This window comes from Malania oleifera, chromosome 13 (assembly GCF_029873635.1).
Source record: "Malania oleifera isolate guangnan ecotype guangnan chromosome 13, ASM2987363v1, whole genome shotgun sequence".
In the NCBI taxonomy this organism is placed as follows: domain Eukaryota; kingdom Viridiplantae; phylum Streptophyta; class Magnoliopsida; order Santalales; family Ximeniaceae; genus Malania; species Malania oleifera.
The window spans coordinates 23,589,671-23,612,640 of NC_080429.1; the positions used below are offsets into that span (position 1 = coordinate 23,589,671).

At 35.8% G+C, this 22,970-nt stretch overlaps 2 protein-coding genes across 2 annotated transcripts; both read left to right on the top strand.

The window, feature by feature from the left end:
* Positions 1-11,031: 11,031 nt before the first annotated feature.
* Positions 11,032-13,356, top strand: LOC131146421 (cytochrome P450 736A117-like). The gene is given in 3 exon segments (XM_058096029.1): positions 11,032-11,568; positions 11,571-11,833; positions 12,590-13,356. Coding segments are annotated over 3 exon segments (1,302 nt in total). The 5' UTR covers positions 11,032-11,144; the 3' UTR covers positions 13,205-13,356.
* A 6,496-nt stretch (positions 13,357-19,852) lies between these two features.
* LOC131145749 (mediator of RNA polymerase II transcription subunit 9-like) lies at positions 19,853-22,761 on the top strand. The gene is made up of 6 exons (XM_058094939.1): positions 19,853-19,865; positions 21,190-21,551; positions 21,646-21,708; positions 21,860-21,940; positions 22,567-22,625; positions 22,704-22,761. The coding sequence occupies exons 1-6, from the start codon at positions 19,853-19,855 to the stop codon at positions 22,759-22,761; spliced, it is 636 nt and encodes a 211-aa protein (XP_057950922.1).
* Positions 22,762-22,970: the final 209 nt, after the last annotated feature.

The window sequence follows — 22,970 nt, forward strand, 5'->3', positions numbered from 1 at the left end:
TTTTTTATATCAAATATTATATAAAATAAAAAAATTATTCTTAAATAATTAATTTTTTTTAAAAAATCAAATATTAAGGATATGTAAAATTAAAATTTTATTTATTTACTTAATATATTTTTAATATTTTTTTATTTTACTCGATCACTAAATTTTAAAAAGTAAAAACTAAGGTGCATGTTTCCTGATACCAGGTATGGTTCGATGTGCGGTTCATGCTTCCCAATGTCAGGTACGGTTCGATTTACGGTTCACATTTCCCAATGTTAGGGTACAATTTGATGTACGGTTCACTTTTCTCGATGTCGGTTATCGTACATCAAACCATACGCGACATTCATCAACCTATTCGTTTAATGTAATTCATTTTTTATTTGTGTATCAAATAAAAATTTTAAAAAATATGATTAAAGATAGTAAAATTTAAATTTTAAAATATTATAATAAAAATAAAAAACTATTGCAATTTTACTTAATTATTATTTAATATTGTATCTTCAAATATTATAACAAAAAATTATAAGTTTATAAAATAATATTTTCATCCCATAATCAAATTCAATAGCATATATATACATGCTTAGAAGATTGCTAATCTCATAGTTACACCAAGGGCACCGTGCATGTGCACAATACAATTTCATTATAATGCTAATTAGTTATAATTAATCTAATATTATGATTAGGCATTATTATTATTATTATTATTATTATTATTATTATTATTATTATTATTTGGGTACTACACGGTTTGCCTCCCAGTTTTGGAAGAGTTTGTAAAGGGCCTTAGGATCTCAACCTACCTTCGGTACAACATTTCACCCCTTGATTGATGGACAATCAAAGAGAACATTCCAAATCTTGAAAGATATTCAATATCTACCATTAGTTGAGTTCGCCTAGAACAATAGCTACTAGGTCAGTATTGGGATGACACCGTATGAAGCGTTGTATGGTCGAAAGTGCCGATCTCCACAGTATTGGGATGAGGTAGGTGAACGACGAATTTTGGGGCCAAAAATTATACAGCAGACTTCTGAGAAAATCAAACTCATACGGGATATAATCAAAACCACTTAGAGTTGGCAGAAGAGTTATGCTGATACTCGCCGACGAGAATTAGAGTTTGATGTAGGGGAGAAGATATTTCTAAGGATTGCTCTAATGAAGGGGGTTATAAGATTTGGGAGAAAGGGTAAGTTAAGCCCTAGGTATATTGGGCCATTTGAGATACTGGAGAAGATTGGTCTAGTTGCCTACAGAATAGCTTTAGTGTAGAGGCCTGAAAAATATAACAATTAAAATAAATAAGGAAAAGAAAGAAATTCGGTTTGGGAAGCCCAAACTGTCGACAGTTTGGAGAGGGGTGCAAAAAACCGTCGACGGTTTTCCTTTTACCGCGACAGGGTAGCAAGGTAAATGATTTAAAAGGTTTGGTTAAAGACCAAACCGTCAACGGTTTTTGTGACACCTAGAAAAACCATCGATGATTTTTTCTGGCAGTGCTGGGGTTATAAATAACCCGTGCGCTTCATTTGTAAATTAAAAACAAAACACACACACACACACACACACACACTCTCTCTCTCTCTCTCTCTCTCTCTCTCTCTCTCTCTCTCTCACACACACACACACACACACACACACACACACACACCAAACCCTACGACCCTACCTTCATTTTCCTTCGATTCTCGCTTCGTTAAACCTCATTTCAACGATTAGGAACCACCACGAGGTTTGTGGGAGAATTCTCTATAACTTAGGCAGAGCAGATTTTCAATTTGGGGTTTTGAGGCATCACTCCAAAACTGAGGTGAGAGGTTAAATATTAATTTTAATTGTAATTTGAGTATTTGGGGCCTAGGGAATATTAAATGATAATATTCTAGAGATTGAGTTGATTAATTTGGGGAAAATATAATTTCAGGATTTTGAGTTTCGAACATCATGAGGTATAGATTTAGAGCTTCAGTAGGCTCAACGGGACACAGGTAAGGGAATAGATTAAGTTAGGTATTTTTAGAAAAATTTAAAGTATATTATTACAATATTTGTTGAAGAAATTATATGTATGAAATAATTAGTTTTGGGAATACTAATGTTGAATTGAGGAAACCTCGATTTCATATCTAATATTATTTTGTCAGTAAAATATGTTTTTCAGGTCAGACAATATGATATAGTAGTACTCACTTGTGTGGCATGAGTATAGTTGATTTTACTACAGACTTATAACATGTCAAAATATTTTATGTTTTCACAGAGCAAGTATGATTTGACAATAGTTTTAGAAAGATGATGATCAATATAGAAATTAAGATATTTTTTAGTATATTATGTTAATACAGTCGGCGCAGATGTCATGATATGACAGTCGGCGCAGATGCCGTGATCAATTTAAATATGAAAATTTATTCGAGCAGTAGAGGTATGTGCTGTTTTGTGATAGCTAGAGTGCTATTCATCTTGCTAAGAACTCCAGTTTCCATGCAAGATCGAAGCACATTGATGTACGATACCATTGGATCAGAGATGTGTTGAACAATAAGTTACTGAAACTTGAGAAGGTTCACACTGATGACAATGGTTCTGATATGTTGACAAAGGTACTACCAAGGGAGAAGCTTAAAGTTTGTTGCTTGATTACTAAGATGGCGATTCCCTCCACATAGTCAAAAAGGGGGAGATTTGTTGGGTTATTTTTTTCCATACGAAGGAAAGCCCAAGTGGGCTTTATTAAAAGCCCAAAGCCCAGCCATTTTAGTGTGAAAACCTAAAAGAAGCTATAAAAAGAGAGGGGAGAAGGGAGGAGCAGTCACTTCTCAAAAGAAAGAAAAAAAAAACGTGATTTTTCTCATGCTGCTCATATTTCATCAAGACTTCAATTCCGCTTCTTCTGTGGTCCAATCAAGCTGAAATTTGGAGGAATGGTTCACAACTCAAGGAGATATAATCTGAACGGTGGAGATTAGATTTGGAGCTTGGGAGTTAGGATTTTTGCTCATGAACAGTAACCACAAATTTGATATATTCTCTCCAATTCTCTTTGTATTTTTCAAGATTGTTGATATCTTGATGAGATATATTTGTAGTCTCTAATTGAGATTAGAGAAGACTTGGTGTACCCATTATTTGATTGATAGTGGAGGTTTCAACTGGACTAGGTCCCGTGATTTTTCTTCCTCATACTTGGAAAGTTTTTCACGTAAAAAATTGCTTGTGTTCTTGTGGTTTGGTGTGATTGATTATTTTTCTGATTATTTTTAGTACGTACAAAAGTAGAAATACACTATGTTTGCTTGCACATAGGGAGAAAAATTATTCCACTGTGATTGTTTGTTGATATCTCTCCCAACAATTAGTAGTTTTTTATGCTTTATACTTTTTTCCAATTTCATAGATTTGTGACTTTTTTTTTTTTTTTGGGAATTTACGTCAAGCAGGATGCAATCTAGCTTGCGATTGGGAACTGTGAGATTGCAAGACCAGGCTATGAGTGAGTAGTTAGCTTGATTGATTGATTTATTGAACTCAACCGATGCGACAACGGAAGGGGAAGCACAAATCTAAGAAGGAAGATTTGGTGAGGAAAGATGATTTGAAGAGGAGTTACTCTGAAAGGGATCACGAGAGAGAGAGAGAGAGAGATAAGGAGAGGAATGAGGAGAGGCACAGGGACAGGGACAAAGATAGGGAGAAAGAAGACCGGTGGAGTCGACGGTCTAAGAGGGAGAGGAGTGTGGATGAGAAGTATCAGGAGCAGGAAAAGCACAAGGATAAGCACAAAGAAAGGGACAAGGATAGAAACAGAACTAAGGATCAGGAGGAAAAGCGGGAAAGAGCTCGTGATAAAACCCGAGATAGAGAAGATAGGGCGGTGGAAAGGGATAGAGAAGATAAGGAGGAGGTTTTTCCCGATTTATCTTTTTTTTAAAAAAAAATATATATATATATATATATATTAAATAATACATTTTTTGGAAAATATTTTTTGAACTGACTCAAACGTAATCTCAGATTTGCCACGTGTCATTTTTAGAATTATTTAAAAAATATATTAAATAATATCTTTTTTGGGAAAATAATTCCCAGAATGACACGTGGACAAGGATAAGGATAAAGAAAGGGACAAAGATAGAGACAGAACTAAGGATTAGGAGGAAAAGCAGGAAAGAGCTCATGATAAAACCCGAGATAGAGAAGATAAGGAGGTGGAAAGGGATAGAGAAGATAGGGAGGAGGTTTTTCCCGTTTTATCTTTTTTTAAAAAAATATATATATTAAATAATATATTTTTTGGAAAATATTTTTCGAACTGACTCTGACGTAATCTCGCTACTTCAAGTAGTGAGATTTGTCATGTGTCATTTTGGGAATTATTTTCCCAAAAAAGATATTATTTAATATTTTTTTTTAAAAAAAAATAATAAATCAAGAAAAAACTTCTACTCACTCACCCTCTCCTCTCTGTCGTGTTCAGCAAAGTTTTTTTTGTTTGTTTTATGGCAGCAATGAATTTGACAAGAGTAATAAATAGATAATAAATTCTTCTGCGTAATTATTTATTTATTTATTCGTTTGCTTTTGTTTTCATTGTCTTGTTCCAATGCCCTGTTCAATCAGAAGTCATCAATGAACTCGACGCTGAAGACAGCGACAACGGCGACACCATACGAGTATGAAACGATTGTTTGAATGTCCTAAAAGCATCTAACAATTGTTTAAATTAAAAACAAAAAAGCACCATACTTCCAATAAATTAAAGAAAGAAAGAAAAGAATTATGTGACATTAAATATATTCGAGAATCCGGAGATAATGGTTTACAATCTAGGTAGAGCTCAGCTTTCTTGACAAAATCCAAAACCCCAAAACCAATCAAAGCCTACACGCAAACCCAATTTCTCATATTGATTTTCAGTTCACATTCAGGAATCAGGACTTCCATTAATCCACTAGCAACAAAGAAAGCTGAACCAAAATTATCAGAGAGAGAGAGAGAGAGGGCAGGTGTGATTGAGTTATTGCGCCAAAATCCGAATCATATCTGCCAATGACACGTGTGTGGAGAGAGTTTAATATGCACCCGCCCGTGATCCAATTTCAAAAGGTTTTTCTTCAAGTTGGATTGAAAGAGAGAATCAAAGTGACAAGAGACCCAGCGTTGGGCTCAAAGTTCAAAACAGAGCATTATTACTAGTTTCAGAGATAAAGTTGCATTGTTTGAAACAGAGAATCAATTTGATATTTTGATTTTGAAATTGGATCATGGGAGGGTGCATATTAAACTCTCTCCCACATTCCGAGTTTTTATAGAGACCGATTGGATCACATGTGACAAATCTCGCTACCTCGCGAAATTACGTTAGAGTCATTCCGGAAATTGTTTTCCCAAAAAAGATATTATTTAATATATATTTTTTTAAAAAAAAGATAAATGGGAAACAACTCATATAGGGAGAGGGATAAGGAGACAGAGAGCAAGGATGGCATGGAACCATTGCTTGCCATCCAAATTTGGCTCTATCCATAAGCAGAGTTTAAGAAGAAGATGGCCTAGAAAGGAAATCAGAAAATGCTGGCAGATCCTGAGACGCCTATATAATTAATTAAATATAGACACAAGTTGTGAAAAAGAATGGCAAGCTTTCTGCAGTTCTTAGGTCAACAAGGTGTTTACTTTGTTTGGAATCCCATTTTCTTATCTCTTCCTCCCTTGTTCTTGGCACTCTTTGTTGAAATATGGCTTATTCTAGAAGCCTACCATTGCCATTGAAGTCTTCAATGGTGGACTAATTTTTCAAAGGTAGGTGATTAGTGGTTGTAATAGTGGTTTTTCCTAACCTATATAAACCCATCACCTCCATTTGTATTCTCATCCCCAAAATTGCCTACTTCTCTCTTAGGCACATTCTCTCTTCTCTCTCTCATTTTGTAATATTTCTACAATAGAGAAATATTGATTGATAGTGTCCAAGGACGTAGGCACAATTAGCCGAACCTCGTTAATTCTGGTGTTCTTCCGTTTATCTATTCAGTAGTTAACTTTTGTCGGGTATAGTTGTAGTAATATATTGTGTTAATTACATGTCTAAGGAAAATTCTGTCTAGGAAAGAGGGATTTAAGCGGTCCGTTGTGACCCCCCACTTCCCTGGGAATTTACTTGGTGTAATTTTGCACAATTATTCACTCTCTATTTACCTGTACAATTGTAACTGTGGTAAAGTTAGGTGGAACAATCTCAAGTTTCACAACAATTGGTATCAGAGCCAAGGTTATTCTTAGTATGCTCTGTGGTTGCAGCTTAGTCTGATCTTCCACATCAGAAAAGTTTTCCTTGGGCTATTGGCATTTCGCATCGGCAGCTATTGAATAGCATTTATGGCAGAGATGGCAGATAGTGCAAAAGCATCCACATCAAACTCGTCTATTTTGGCAAGAACTACTGTGACAAATGCCAGATTTGCAGTGGAGATTTTTGACGGCACCGGTCATTTTGGTATGTGGCAAAGTGAGGTTCTAGACGCTCTCTTTCAGCAAGGTCTAGACATTGCCATTGAAGAAGAGAAACCAGAAGATATTGAGAAGAAAGAATGGGGGACCATCAATCGGTTAGCATGTGGTACAATTCGATCGTGTCTTTCAAGAGAGCAAAAGTATGCATTCTGTAAGGAAACTTCTGCAAACAAGTTGTGGAAGGCACTGGAGGAGAAGTTTTTGAAGAAAAGCTCTCAGAACAAACTCCATATGAAGAAGAGACTATTTCGCTTTACCTATGTCTTGGGTACCACTATGAATGATCATATCACCAACTTTAATAGGTTGGTTACTGATCTAGTTAATCTGGATGAGACTTTTAAAGATGAAGACCTGGCTTTGATGTTGTTGGGATCCCTTCCTGAGGAGTTTGAGTTTCTTGAAACTACTCTGCTCCATGGAAAGGATAAAGTGTCTCTTGGCGAGGTTTGTGCTGCTTTGTACAGCTATGAATTGAGGAAGAAGGACAAGCTTGAAAGCACAAGTGGAGCCAACGAGGCTCTAGTAGTTCGAGGCCGTTCACAAAGCCAGAATAGAAGAAAGAACGAGAGATCCAAGTCAAGGTCCAGACCAAACAAAGATGAATGTGCCTTTTGTCGGGAAAAGGGGCACTGGAAGAAAGATTGTCCGAAGCTAAAGAATAAAGGCAAACCTGATAAAGGAAAGGCCATCTCAAATGTGGCTGAGTACGAAGATGGGAGCTCAGATCTTTCGCTTGCTGCTACGCCATCAACTAGTTCTTTGAGTATATGGCTATTAGATTCTGGGTGTAGCCATCATATGTGTCCCAATCGGGATTGGTTCTTTGATTTTAAAGAACTAGAAGGTGGAGTCGTCTACACAGCAAATGATGTCCCTCTTACCACACATGGGATTGGTTCAGTCCGCTTGAGGAATCAAGATGGATCAATCAAAATATTGACGGACGTTACATATGTACCAAGTTTGATGAAGAATCTTATTTCTGTGGGAACCCTAGAATCAAAGGGATTCAAAGTAACAGTAGAAAACGGAGTCATGAAGATCATCTCTGGTGCACTCGTGGTAATCAAGGGAATTCGGAAGAACAATAACTTGTATCACTATCAAGGTCGTACAATTATTGGGACGGCAGCAACAGTTTCTTCTGATGATAAAGCCATAGAAACAACTAGGTTATGACATATACGCTTGGGGCATGCAGGTGAAAAATCCTTGGGACTTCTTACAAATCAAGGATTATTAAAGGGAGCAAAGACCTGCAAGCTAGATTTCTATGAACATTGCATCAAAGGGAAGCAAACAAAAGTGAAATTTGGTACTGCAATCCATAATACCAAGGGTATTTTGGATTATGTTCACTCTGATGTGTGGGGACCTTCCAAGACAACGTCACTGGGAGGAAAACACTACTATGTGACCTTTGTTGATAATTTTTCTCGAAGAGTATGGGTGTATACTATGAAAACTAAGGATGAAGTGTTAGGAGTCTTTCTCAAATGGAAAAATATGGTGGAAACTCAAACAAGCAGAAGGATCAAGTGCCTCCGTACAGATAATGGTGGAGAATATAGAAGTGATCCATTTCTTAAAGTTTACGAAGATGAAGGTATTATACGACACTTCACAGTGAGAAATACACCACAACAGAATGGAGTGGCAGAACGTATAAATCGAACATTGTAGGAGAAGGTTCGGTGTATGTTATCCAATGCTGGGTTGGGTAGAGAATTTTGGGCTGAGGCTGTGACATATGCCTGCCACCTCATCAACCGCCTACCATCTACTGCTATTTGTGGTAAAACACCATTGGAGAAATGGTTTGGAAAGCCTGCTACAGATTATGATTCCTTACATGTATTTGGTTCCGCTGCCTACTATCATGTCAAGGAATCAAAGCTGGATCTGAGAGCTAAGAAAGCAATCTTTATGGGAATCACCTCTGGAGTAAAGGGATATCGTCTTTGGTGTCCAGAAACAAAGAAAATAATCTTCAGCAGGGATGTTACCTTTAATGAATCTACTTTTTTAAGAAAGGTGACAACAGAAAGTGTTGAGCAAAAGGATGGTGCTCCAAAACAGGTGGAGTTTGATAGAAGAATTATTTACCCAGAAAATGAAGACTCTCTTATGGTAGAAGAAGAGTCGCCTGTAGAAGAGGTTTCAACCCAAGAACCTCAACAGCAACATGAATCTATTGCATTGAGTAAGCCAAAGAGAAAAATTAGAAAGCCTGCTCGCTTTGTTGACATGGTGGCTTACGCATCTCCAATTGCAAACGATGATACTCCTGTTACTTACAATGAAGCAATCCAAAGTTCGGAAAAAGAAAAGTGGAGGGAAGCCATGAATGATGAAATGCAGTCCCTTCATAAGAATCGAACATGGAAGCTTGTTAGTCTTCCGAAGGGAAAGAAGGCAATTGGGTGTAAATGGGTATATACAAAGAAAGATGGATTTCCTGACAAGAATAGTGTTCGCTACAAAGCAAGGTTGGTGGCTAAAGGCTATGCACAAACGGAGGGAATTGATTACAATGAGGTATTTTCTCCAGTAGTAAAACATTCCTCCATAAGAATTTTATTGGCTTTGGTAGCAAAATTGGATATGGAACTAGTTCAATTAGATGTAAAAACTGCATTTTTACATGGAGACTTGGAAGAGGAAATCTACATGACTCAGCCAAGAGGTTTCAAAGTTGCTGGAAAAGAAAATATGGTGTGCAAACTTGAAAAATCGTTGTATGGATTAAAGCAATCCCCAAGGCAGTGGTATAAATGATTTGACAAGTTTATGATGGGGCAAAAGTACAGAAGAAGCAAATATGATAACTGTGTGTATTTTTGCAAGCTACAAGATAGATCTTTCATATATCTTCTTCTTTATATTGATGATATATTGATAGCCTCCAAGAGTCAGACAGAAATTGACAAACTAAAGGCTCGATTGAATAGGGAGTTTGAGATAAAGGATCTAGGCGAAGCAAAGAAAATTCTCGGTATGGAGATAAGTAGAGAAAGGAAATTGGGGAGGCTTTGTTTGACTCAAAAACAATATTTGAGGAAAGTACTAAAGCGTTTTGGTATGGACGAGAAGTCAAAACCTGTTAGTACTCCGCTTGCTCCTCATTTCAAGCTGAATGCATCTATGTCTCCAAAAACTGAAGCAGAACGAGAATACATGTCAAAAGTATCATATTCAAGTGCTGTTGGTAGCTTGATGTATGCCATGGTGTGTACAAGGCCCGATATTTCACAAGCCGTTGGAGTTGTGAGCAGGTATATGCATGATCCTGGAAAGGAACATTGGCAAGCTGTGAAATGGATTCTACGATACATTTTGTATACGGTAGATGTTGGATTAATATTTGAGCAGGATAAGCTAGATGATCATAGTACTGTTGGATACTGTGATTCCGACTACGCTGGTGATTTGGATAAGCGTCGGTCAACTACTGGCTATGTTTTTACTCTTGCAAAAGCGCCAGTTAGTTGGAGGTCTACCTTACAGTCAACAGTTGCTTTGTCCACTACAGAGGCAGAGTATATGGCAGTCACAGAGGCTGTGAAGGAGGCAATTTGGCTTCAAGGATTGATGAAAGATTTGGGAATTGAACAGAAGCACATCAAGGTGCATTGTGATAGCCAAAGTGCTATCCATCTCACAAAGAACCAAGTCTACCATTCAAGGACAAAGCACATCGACGTTCGATATCACTTTGTTTGAGAAATTCTAGAAGAAGGTGGAGTAGTAATCCAGAAGATTCGAACCACTGAGAATTCTGCTGATATGATGACAAAAGTGGTAACTGTGGTCAAGTTTCAACATTGCTTGAACTTGATCAACATAGTCAAAAATTGAAAGATTTGCGCTACAAGCGCGTTTGAAGACATTATGGAATCTATGAGAGATGTTCAGAGATGGAATTTCGCCAAGGTGGAGATTTGTTGAAATATGGCTTATTCTAGAAGCCTACCATTGCCATTGAAGTCTTCAATGGTGGGCTAATTTTTCAAAGGTAGGTGATTAGTGGTTGTAATATTGGTTTTTCCTAACCTATATAAACCCATCACCTCCATTTGTATTCTCATCCCCAAAATTGCCTACTTCTCTCTTAGGCACATTCTCTCTTCTCTCTCTCATTTTGTAATATTTCTACAATAGAGAAATATTGATTGATAGTGTCCGAGGACGTAGGCACAATTAGCCGAACCTTGTTAATTCTGGTGTTCTTCCGTTTATCTATTCAGTAGTTAACTTTTGTCGGGTATAGTTGTAGTAATATATTGTGTTAATTACATGTCTAAGGAAAATTCTGTCTAGGAAAGAGGGATTTAAGCGGTCCGTTGTGACCCCCCACTTCCCTGGGAATTTACCTGGTGTAATTTTGCACAATTATTCACTCTCTATTTACCTGTACAATTGTAACTGTGGTAAAGTTAGGTGGAACAATCTCAAATTTCACAACACTCTTCCTGCTCAAATGTTTCTCCACTCCCTCAACCACCCGATGCAAAAAACTTCCCCCTTCACCTCCAAAGCTCCCAGTCTTCGGAAACCTCCACCAATTGGGCTTGCAGCCCCACCGCTCACTCCGGTCCTTAGCCCAACGACATGGCCCGTTCATGCTGCTCCACTTTGGCTGTGTCCCCGTGCTTGTCGCCTCGTCTGCGGACGCTGCCCGTGAAATCATGAAGACCCATGACCTCATCTTCTCAAACAGACCCAAACTAAGCATCCACAGGAAACTGCTCTACAACTTCAGGGACATAGTCTCTGCTCCTTACGGCGAATACAGGAGGCAGATGAGAAGCATATGCGTTCTCCAGCTCCTCAGCAACAGAAGGGTTGAGTCCTTAGGCACTGTGAGGCATGACGAAATGGTTCTTCTTGTCGAGAAGATTGAACTGGCGACGGAGTCTTGCGGGTGGGTAAATTTGAGCCAAATGCTAATGGGGATGACAAATGATGTCGTGTGCAGGGTGGCACTGGGGAGAAAATATGGTGAAGGGGACGGTAGTATGAGGTTTAAGGAGACGTTGGATCAGTTTCAGGAGCTCTTGGGGGTTTTTACATAGGGGATTTTATACCATGGTTTGGTTGGGTGAATAGAGTGGATGGGAAAGCAGAGAGGGTTTTTAGGGAGTTGGACAGTTTCCTAGATGAAGTAGTTGAAAAGCACAGCAGAAAAAGAGAGGGTGGTAAGGTCGAGGGTGATGAAGAAAAGGACTTTGTAGACGTTTTGCTTGAGGACCAAAAGGACAACTCGGCTGGTTTTTCTATGGATAGAGAGTGCATCAAAGCGCTCATCTTGGTAAGAATCTTTCTCTCTTTCTCTTTCTCTCCCTCTCCGTCTCCCTCTCTCTATCCTTGATTAGGGTTTTGAATATATTTGTATGTGTGCGTGTGTATAAGTTTCATAGAAATAGGAGCAGTTCTTCACAATATGGGAATTAGGCCAATGATTTAATTAGGGGTTGTTAATATTTAATTTAATTTTTATTTTTATTTAAAATTAATTTTTTTAGGTACATCAAATAATTTTAGCTGCACCCACCAAATACGGTGAATCCATAAATAATGTTAACTCTATTATATTAAAAAAAAATAAAATTGGGAGTCCCAAAATTTTTGGAGCCATAGGCAAATACCTCAGTGGCCTTAATGAAGAGCCGGTCCAACATAAAAATTAACACTAGTGTATCATTTAAATTGAATTGTACTTTGATCTAATTAAAGTACTGTTTGAAATCTTTTTGGCATAAACAATACCTACGGAAGAAGGATTTGCATAGCTAACCCTATACAGTGGGACTTGATGCTTGTTCTTATTGTTGTGTTGTAATCACATCAAGTATAACTTATCATTTCCAACTCTTTAAAGATTTCTCTCTTCCCGCAACACTTGGTTTATTTTCGTACAACTCATAAAACAGAACAATGCATTTGCATGTGTACATTTAGCTGCGCACAACTTCGGATTTTTTTTATAGCAAACTCATGGTTGCTGCATTGATATGATTCAGCCGCTGTTGGGACTAATTTACTTTCCATTCTCTGCTTCATGCAGGATATGTTTGCTGCAGGGACTGATACCACTTACACGGTGCTAGAATGGGCCATGACGGAGCTCCTGAGGCACCCTGCAGCCATGAAGGAACTGCAGAATGAGGTAAGAGGAATCAGCTCCAGTACTAAACCACACATAGCAGAAAAAGATCTGGGGAAAATGCATAACTTAAAAGCAGTGATCAAAGAGACACTCCGTTTACATCCTCCTGTTCCATTACTGGTTCCACGAGAATCCACCCAAGCTGTTCGAATCAATGGCTACGACATTGCAGCTGGGACCATGACCATTATCAATGCCTGCGCAATTGGAAGAGACCCCGCCCTTTGGGACGAGCCCGAGGAGTTCCGGCCGGACAGGTTCTTGAACAGTTCAATGGATTTTAGAGGACAGGACTTCCAACTGATTCCATTCGGAGCAGGGAGGAGGGGTTGTCCGGGGACTTCCTTTGCCATGGCCACCAATGAGATTGTGTTGGCAAATATTGTCTGCCTGTTTGATTGGGCATTGCCTGGTGGAGCAAGAGGGGAGGATTTGGACATGACTGAGAGTTCCGGTATTACTGTCCATAGAAAGGTTCCTCTTCTTGCTGTTGCCACTCCTCATTCCCGCTAGTGCGAGTTCTCAGGAAGCCTTTTGATTGATGTCTTGAGTTTATGTATGGATATGTGCGCTAGATGATCAAAAGCTGAGAAATTTTGTCAGCTCCTGTTGTATTGTTGAAGATTTGTAAACAATTTTAAAATTTTAATTTGGACTAATGTATACTTGAGCTTGCTTTGGGTTAGACTTGTGGATCATTCTTTTTTCTTTTTAACTCGATTGTCCACACTTCTAGACTTTCTTCATTAATTTATACCCTCAAGCTAGCTCTTCCTTATGGTTCAAGGTTCTTTGTCAGATAATTCCCCTGGGCTTATCACTTTATCTCTCAAATACAGCATCGGAATACTCGCAATGAATGCATAAACAATTTCAGCCGGCATTGGAAAGTTGGGAGAAGCACTGAAGCGACCTTTGTCCAGTAAGCATGCAAAAATCAGAAGAGGTGTTCCTTGCAAACCCTCCGAGCAGAACTCTTTCTTACAGCCAAATAGAGTTGAAGTTAATATGCCATATCCATTCAAATTTCTATGCTAATATGATATTAGATATTAGTAATGACCTTGCAAACTGACAGTATGTATCATAGGTTTAATGTTGAGTGAATATATTTGAATGCATGGCAACGCCCATCAAACTGAAGAAGCTTATACAATTCCAGTACATAGCCTACCACCATTATAGCGTGGAAAATTTAAAAACTCAATTCTCTACCAAAGTCAGTCACTAATGCTCAAATTCTTCCATTAATCTTCATGTTTATTATTTTAACTAAAATTATTTGATTGTTTATAAAGTTCAAAACAAGCAAAAAAGTATTTCATTTCCTTTCCTGGTTCATTGAAAGATTTTGAAGGAAAGATGATTCTGTAAACTTTTACTGCAACAGATTGGCGGGAACCGTCATCCAAGCATATATTGATTGCAAGCCCAGAATGGCCCAAAATCATTTGATTACAACTAAGACACATTACTGCTAAAGCAAGTTTAAACAATGGAATTACAATAGTTACATAAACTAATAAAAAATTTCCCTTTTTGGGCTAAATATGTTCAGGATTAAATAAACGAGGAATCCTAATCATAGCTTGAAAAAAGAATTGTAAGAAAAAGAAGACAAAAATGTTGAACCCAAGCGTAGAGAAGGGCTACTACATTAACCTTGACTTTTTGAGTTCGATTTTTGTTTTGATTATAACAAACCACATCATCTTGTTTGTGCATTGAGTATGAACAAGTTTATGTTCCTGGAAGTATGAATGACAGATGTCTAATGAAAGCCGTGAAAGTACCTTGATGAATATGCCTCAGCGTATTTCATGGGAATTCAGAAGAGCAAAAGCATGAAAACTTTATTTATTTTTTGAGTTGTAATAGTAATTAGGTTTAATTGTGCATGCTTGATCATGATTTAATTTGAAACTCATCAATGACCTTAATTTGACCATATGACTCCAAGATTTCATAAAAACCTTTTTATTTAAAATGCTAAACTTATACAAAAGGTTTAAAATGAGTTTGAACTTAAAATAAAGGCAAAATACTTTTTTTTTTTAAGTTCAACTGACCAACCTTATAGACCTAGTCGACCGGACGTGCATATTTGGCAATTTTATAAAGGCCTAGGGTGACCGGCATATTTAAAACATTTGAGGCCCAGTCGACCGGAGTGTCAAAATGGCCAAGTTCATAAAGGCCCAATCGACTGATTCTTGAAAGCATTATTAGCCCAGTCGATTGGTTAGTTCATTTGGCTAGATTTATAAAGACCCAACCGATCGGCTCACTTTAAAACATGTGAAGCCCAGTTGACCGGATCTTGAGCTTGACAAATCGTTTCTTGCTAAATTGGAAATCGCCTTAGGGGCAATCGACTGGACCATGTCCCAGTCGATCGGACCTCTGGGGATTTTGAATTTCAGGGCATATAACGGTTGAATTTTTGAAAACAAAATAATATTTTAATGCCCAACGGCTAGTTAACAGCTATATTTTATTTTTGCCTATAGATATGGACCCAAAACAATTGGAGAAGGTTGGAGAATTACTTTGAAACTTAAATTGAATATCTTTTGATTCTCCCTATTGTTTTATACCCCTTTATACTTTAAATTCTCATTTTCTCCTGCTCTTTATTTTGAGAACATTTTCTAGAGAAAATCTTTTGGGTTATTATTGAAGAGTCTTGAGCATATATCATTTTATATGTAGAGACCCAAATTAATAATAATAATAATAATAATAATAATAATAATAATAATAATAATAATAATAATAATAATAATAATAATAATAATAAGGGAAAATTTGGTTTGGTGCAGGACCAAACCGTTGACGATTTGATGAGCTCAGGAAAATCGTCAACGGTTTTAATTTACTGAGAGCCATTAAAGTTAAAACGTGGTAAGAACGGTTTGGTTAAAGACCAAACCGTTGACGTTTTTGTCTGGGGCAGCAGCCTATAAATTGGACTTAACTCATTTTTTTAAGGAAAATTTTACTCTGTCCCTCTCTCTCTCTCTCTCTCTAGGGTTGCGACTCTCACTCTCTCTCTTTAATTTCTCCCTAAAATTCAGCCAAATTGAAGGATAAACACCATTTCTAGGTCCTAGTTGCGATTCTCAGCATTTTAACCAGAGCGAAATCGTCGTTTAGGCATCGTAAGTACCACTCCAGGGATAAGATAAGGGGAATAGATTATGTCAGTTGTTTTGAAATATGAATAAATTAAACTGAAGTATTTGTATAAAGGAATATTATGTATGATATTCTAAATAATCAGGCATATGAAAATGACAATTTTGATTTATTATATATATATATATATATATATATATGTGTGTGTGTGTGTGTGTGTGTGTGTGTGTGTGTGTGTATTTGGGAAAAACTAAGTGAGCAGGGGTAATAATCTCAGTTTTCCTATAAAACCTAAATTATGAATTAAATAAAAATTATGTAGATGATCATACCCCTGTTTTCAGCAAAATATACTTTCCCTAACAGTTAATTACATTATAAATTATCACTCAAATTGTGTGGCATAAGAATAATTATGTTACTGCATAAATAAACATGTTATAATATTTTATGATGATATATAGCAAAATATGATTTTATACTGATCTCATGAAATGTTATGAATATAGTGGAATTATGATATGACAGTTTATACTGAGATATGTTATGACAATTTTATATCTAGATTTGTTATGATGACTTTATACCGAGATATGTTATGATGGTTTTATTCCGAGATATGTTATGATAGTTTAATACTGAATTGTGAAATGAGATCATGTTACTGTTTTATTTTATAAATGGTATTATATCATATAAGAACCTTGATGGACCATATATGTAAGGAAGCTCGGTAACATAGCTATCATGATATGTCAGTGCAACCACACTATTCAAAAAGTGTTGGTGGTTGGATAGTCAATGTAATGACCCTAAAAATATTTAGGTGTAGTGATTCCCTAAAAAAAATATTATTAATTAAATAATATAATAGAATATATTAATATATTAATATTGTGACAACTCAATTTTTATACCATTTTTTCCCCAGTAAATAATAAATATTAATCCAACATCCACCACGTCACAATTTTGATACCATATCAACACAACCCGACCCGAAATGGGATACTGGGTAATTAGTCATCATATAAGAACATACCTAATAGCAGAAGCCCATATTTACATATCATCCAGAATACAAATAATCAGAGTTCTAAACATCCATATACATTTCCAAAAGTCCATAACATACCCCAAGGGATTACACAAACATATTCCCCAACACAAAATGCTTACCCTATCTATCAGGGTACGAGCACCCCTCTATCTTGGAGCTCTATCACCTAACTTGTTACGGTTCTCTGTAATATTTAAATATTTGGGTGAGACAACTCTCAGTAAGACGGAATAAATTATTCACAGTGTGTGGCAGTATGAGTTCAATTACATCATATCACATTCCATTTTAATAAATATAACATTTGGGAGAAAATATATATAGATATGTACTCATAATCATATATGTATGTAAAACATATTTTCAAAGCTCTTTTATGATTTTCATAATCATATACGTACTTTCTCATTTCTCAAAACCACATTTACATTTTCTTTCATAACCTATTCTTTCTCATATTCATATTTCAATAGCTTTCATAAACTTTTCTTTCTTATTCTCATTTTCACATTCTAGCTGATGGGTATCCTTATATAAATATCTCAACGTGTTTGTAACCCATGGCTATTCATTATCGTATCTGTAATGAGTAATCATAATTCAGCACATGAGTTTTCGCCAGTATAAAAACCATAACATGTCTGTAACTCATGGTTGCCCTACGGATAAACCCATCTCATCGTCATGCTTCCCCCCATGATTGGGTTGTGCGGTCCGAAGGTTAGACCTAACCGCAGTTGGCCTACCCAGTTTGATAAAAGGGAAACGTGTCTGTAGTACGAATGACCTACCCAATCCTGGTCCGGACCCTAGGAGGGCATCAGAACCCTTCACAAGCCCATTTGACTGTCTCGCCACACTGTCCACGAGACCGTGTGGTTGTACTATGACCACACTAGCAATGGTACCTTACTCTCTATCAACAATAGTCCATTAGGGTACTCATTTCCACATTTCCATATTTACATTTCAGTATTCTCAATTCATAATTCACATTTCAATATTCACATTCAGTATTCATAGTTTAAATATATAGCTTAGTATTCACATTCATCTCATCACATCAGTGGTATTCCCATCATTTTTCTATTCGTTCTCCTCATAATATAAATCTCAATTCTCGTATTTCAACATTTCTCAGTAAAAACATATCAATACCACATTTCATATTTCCCAGTAAATTGCACATTTATATATACATATATATATATATATATATATACATATATATATATATATATATATATATATCTTCATTTTTCTATTAAATCATTCTATATGCCACTTTTCATCATTTCCATATAAAAATCTCATTTAATCACAATTATGTATATAAAACATATTCCATAACTTCATTTCTGTATAAAACAGTTTAGTATATGTATATATATATCATAGCCTTATTTTCCCAATGCCAATCACACATCTCAGTTCAAATATACTTCTAGTATAAATCTGTTGTTTCGTAATCCTCATGCCACACCAAGCTTAACTAATACTCATAATATAATGATCACAGGAAAAATATCTATATTCATAAGTGGTCGAGCTACAATTTTCCAATCATTTGCATGAATACAACAAACTATCATACCACAACTCTTGTATATAAAAACACCATCATGCTAATGCTCCGTATTAAACACTTTCTATAACTCTGTTATATTTTATCATATTGTATCTCTGTATAAAATATTGTCATATCATAATTGATCATGACACTAAGTTGGTTATACTGATCACGGCACTGGGCCGGCTATACTGTCACGGCACTGGGCCAGGGGTACCGATCACGACACTAGGCCGGCTATACTGTCATAATATACTGAACAATATCGTAATTTCAGTAATATTCATAACCTTCTAAAATTTTCATCAAATCATGTTTGTTCTGTGCAATCATAACATAATCTGACATACTTATATACATAGTAAAAATATTTATTCTCATGCCACACAATTTGAATAATAATTCATAATATAAAATCTTCCTGAGATAATTATATTGTTGAAAATAATGGTATAATAAACTCCAGAGTTTTACTTAATCCCAAAATACATGTTTCCCACAAATGTACTTATAACCATAATAATCCAAAATTCCCATATGCCTAACCATTCAGAAAATCATGTATAACATTTCGATACTTAAAATCTCAGTTTTAAATGGTTAAACTTCAGAAAATAAGCTGACCTAATTTATTTCCCTTACCTGATTCCTAGAGAAATGCCCGCAGAAATCCTAAAGCAGTGCCTACGGCGTTCGTACAAATCCTTGTATTCACACACCTTGATTTAATCAGCTCAACCTCGGAATAATTACTATCCTAATATCCCTAGACTTACACGCTCCCGTTAACCTATTAAATTTTAAAGAAAACAAGGGTATGATCCACTTTCCACATTTAAATTTAATTTCTAACTTATTTAAAAACACTAATATGATCAAATCCATGCAATTTAACCTAATTCCAAAATATTCCCCAAAAATTATATTTAATCAAATCCCTGCAGTTTAATTTAATCTTATTTCCAAAAATCTAATATAATCCAATCCTACAGTTTAATTTAATCTCAACAATATCTCCAAAAATTTAATATAATCAAATACTACAATTTAATGAATAAATCGTAATTTTCATATCCGTAAAATTACTCAGAAATCCATATATAATATTCTAGTAATTATATACCATGATTTAACCAGGTGAATTTTTAAAATAACTAACATAATTTGTATTCCTCCCCTTAGCCTTGGAGTGGTGCTTAGGATCCACAAAAAAAAATGATGTGATTAAATTGACGAGGATCGAAATTAAGACCCTGTGATGGTGTCCGATTATCAATTTGGCTGAATATTAGGGAGAAATTGAAGAGAGAGAATGAGTTTACCTTATCTCAGGAGTGGTTCTTATGACGCCTTGATCACAAATCCACTTTGGTTAAAATGTTTGTGGCCGAGAATGGAACCCAAAGGTATTTTTCGTTCTTTAATCAGTCGAGAATTAGCCAAAAAGTTGAGGAGAGAGAGAGAGAGAGAGAGAGAGAGAGAGAGAGAGAGAGTTGGCGGAGGAGAGAGAGGGAGAAAGAGATGAGAGAGCTAGAGAGAAAGACAAGATTTTGTCTCTGGAATGACCTCTTGAAGGATTGAAATCCTTCAAGTTAGGTTAAGTTATAAATATGTGTATATTATAATATTATATTATATTATATTAATATATTATTATATTTTATTATATTATTTAATTAATATATATTGGGAATCACTACACCTAAATATTTTTTGGGTCATTACATTCTCTCCTCCTTATAAAAATTTCGTCCTCGAAATATTTTGATCAATACTAAGCAAGTCTATATATATAGGCTAACCACTACAAAAAAAAATTGATTTTTAGTGACGAAAGTATTAGTGACGATTTCAATTTCGTCACTAAAAGTTTGTATTAGTGACGGTTTTTAAGAACCATCACTAATAGTGTAAGCATTACTGACGGTTTTAGCAGCTGTCACTAATATTTTCGTCACAAAAAACTGTGCGATAAACAATTTTCATGCGAAAATTTTTTCAGGAAAATATTAGTGACGATTCTAGGATATTAGTGACAGATTAAATTCATCACTAAAAGTCACTTATTAGGTGACGATTAACAAACCATCACTACTAATATTTATGAACATATAAAATAAATTTAGTTAAGGGTATTAGTGACGGTTTTGAAACTGTCACTAATAGTGCTTTTATTTAAAAAAATATAAAATAGATTTAGTTAAGGATATTAGTAACGGTTTGAGAGACCCGTCACTAATAATAGGGTATTAGTGACCATTTTGAAACCGTCATCAATAGTGCTTTTATTTAAAAAATATAAAATAAATTTACTTAAGGGTATTAGTAACGGTTTGGGAGACCCGTCACTAATAATAGGGTATTAGTGACGGTTTTGAAACTATTACTAATAGTGCTTTTATTTAAAAAAAATATACAATAAATTTAGTTAAGGGTATTAGTGACGGTTTTGAAACCGTCACTAATAATTCTTTTATTTAAAAAAATATAAAATAAATTTAATTAAGGGTATTAGTGACGGTTTTGAAACCGCCACAAATAGTGCTTTTATTTTAAAAATATAAAATAAATTTAGTTAAGGGTATTAGTGACGGTTTAGGAGACCAGTCACTAATAGTGCTTTTATTTAAAAAATATAAAATAAATTTAATTAAGGGTATTAGTGACGGATTGGGAGGGTGTTAGTGACGGTTTTGAAACCTTCACTAATGCTCAAAATCTGAAATCCAGCCTTAACACGCATAATTTCCCACAATTTCCCCAAATTTCTTCTTTCTCCTACTCCCGCCTCCTTCTCCCTCCTGCCATCTCTTCTTTCTCCAAATTTTGTTCTGCTCCTTCCTCCTGCCCCTCCCTCCTCGCTCCTCCATGCACGCAGCGCAATCCTCCTGCCACTAAATCTCAAGCCGCCGCCCATAGCGTGTCCTCTCTGCATCCATGGCGATCGCGGATGCGCACAATGGAGGCGTAGGCGCAAAATTGAGTCTACACCACGACTCGGATCTCAACCTCTCTATCAGGAGGAGACCCAGCAGCAACAGCAGCAGAACCATCAACACCAATCACTTGCTTCTCATTTTCACCTCTTACATGTCTGTACTTTATGCTGAAAGTGCTAATATTTTTTTCTTTAATCATTTGATATTGTTCTTAATTCTTTTTTATTATGATTATCAAATGTTTCAGTTAGTGGAGAGTTTAGCGGAGGCCATTGAAACTAGATCCCGGGATCAGCAATCTGATGCATTGGTTCAAATTTTTTGGTTTTTATGATAGTGAAAATAGTTGTGTTTCAATTTTTGTTTTATGGGGTAGTTTGTTTTGTCAAAAGTTGGTTTTTGAAGTTTAATTTTCATAATGAGTTTCTTGTGTTTTGTATGTCTATTTGTTGTTTTGAAAGGTTAATAAATTGAACAACCACTTTGACAACTGCCAACAACTATTGAACTCGATATCAGTATCAATTAACACAAAGGCCATGGTAATTAAAGCTCAATTTGTGATGATGTTGAATACATTGACTCTAGTACTTGGGATAAATGTTATTCTTCTCAAATGGTATGTCTCTAATGATGTGCTATGTGCAGTTCTGATAATAAGTGGAGAATGATGGTCATTTGTTTTTTTGCATTAAATGGTAGGGGAAGAGTGACAATTGATATGGATTTGAGATGTGGAGCATCAGGTGGTGTCATGTCATTGCTCAATGCTCATTATATTTGTGTCATCTGTTCATTGTTTGGGGGATGGACAATCGAAATTGAGTGACTGTTGTGTCTTTACTCAAAAATTTGGAACAACAATCCATGGTTCAGAAAGAGGCCTTTTTGGAAAATTGAATCAATTACTCAGTTCTTAAGGTTTAGAAGGCACTGCTTCACTTTTCCGCTATCATTTGTGAAAATGGCTACTCTTTCTTTGATAATACCATTTTTGGGTTTCTGCAGAAATTTATATGCAAAAAAGTAGTGTTAAAATTCAATTTGGATGGGAGTCTCAAATATTAACTTTGTTTTTTATCACATTTAGTTAACAGTGAACGATATTGCTTGATTCTACTTGAACGTTTCTTGCCATAACTGTAGTTAGTTCTGCCTTTCTTTATAGACAGTTGAAGGGAAAAAACGAAAGCTGGAGGAAAGTAAGCAATTGCTAAATCAAAGGAGGTCTGTGGCACTCAGAATTCACCTTTTGCATTAATTGCTATTATTTCTTAACACAGATGATTTTGATTTTGACACCAGAGATCTGATTGCAAAGTATAGCAGCTCTGTTGAAGTGCTTATCAAATCTGAGCCATAACTTCTCATTAGTTGTCACTCTTTCAACATGGGGTAAGAAAATCTCCATTTATTTGCTATTATGGAATTACATTTTCAGTTTGCCCCCTTTTTTTCTTCCATTTATGAGAAATTCCCTGCGGTGCTACTGGTATTGCAATCTTATAGCTGATATGCCTTTTTGTCTCTGTCACTTTCTCTTGCTGCCATGGGCACAATGAAGACACACTA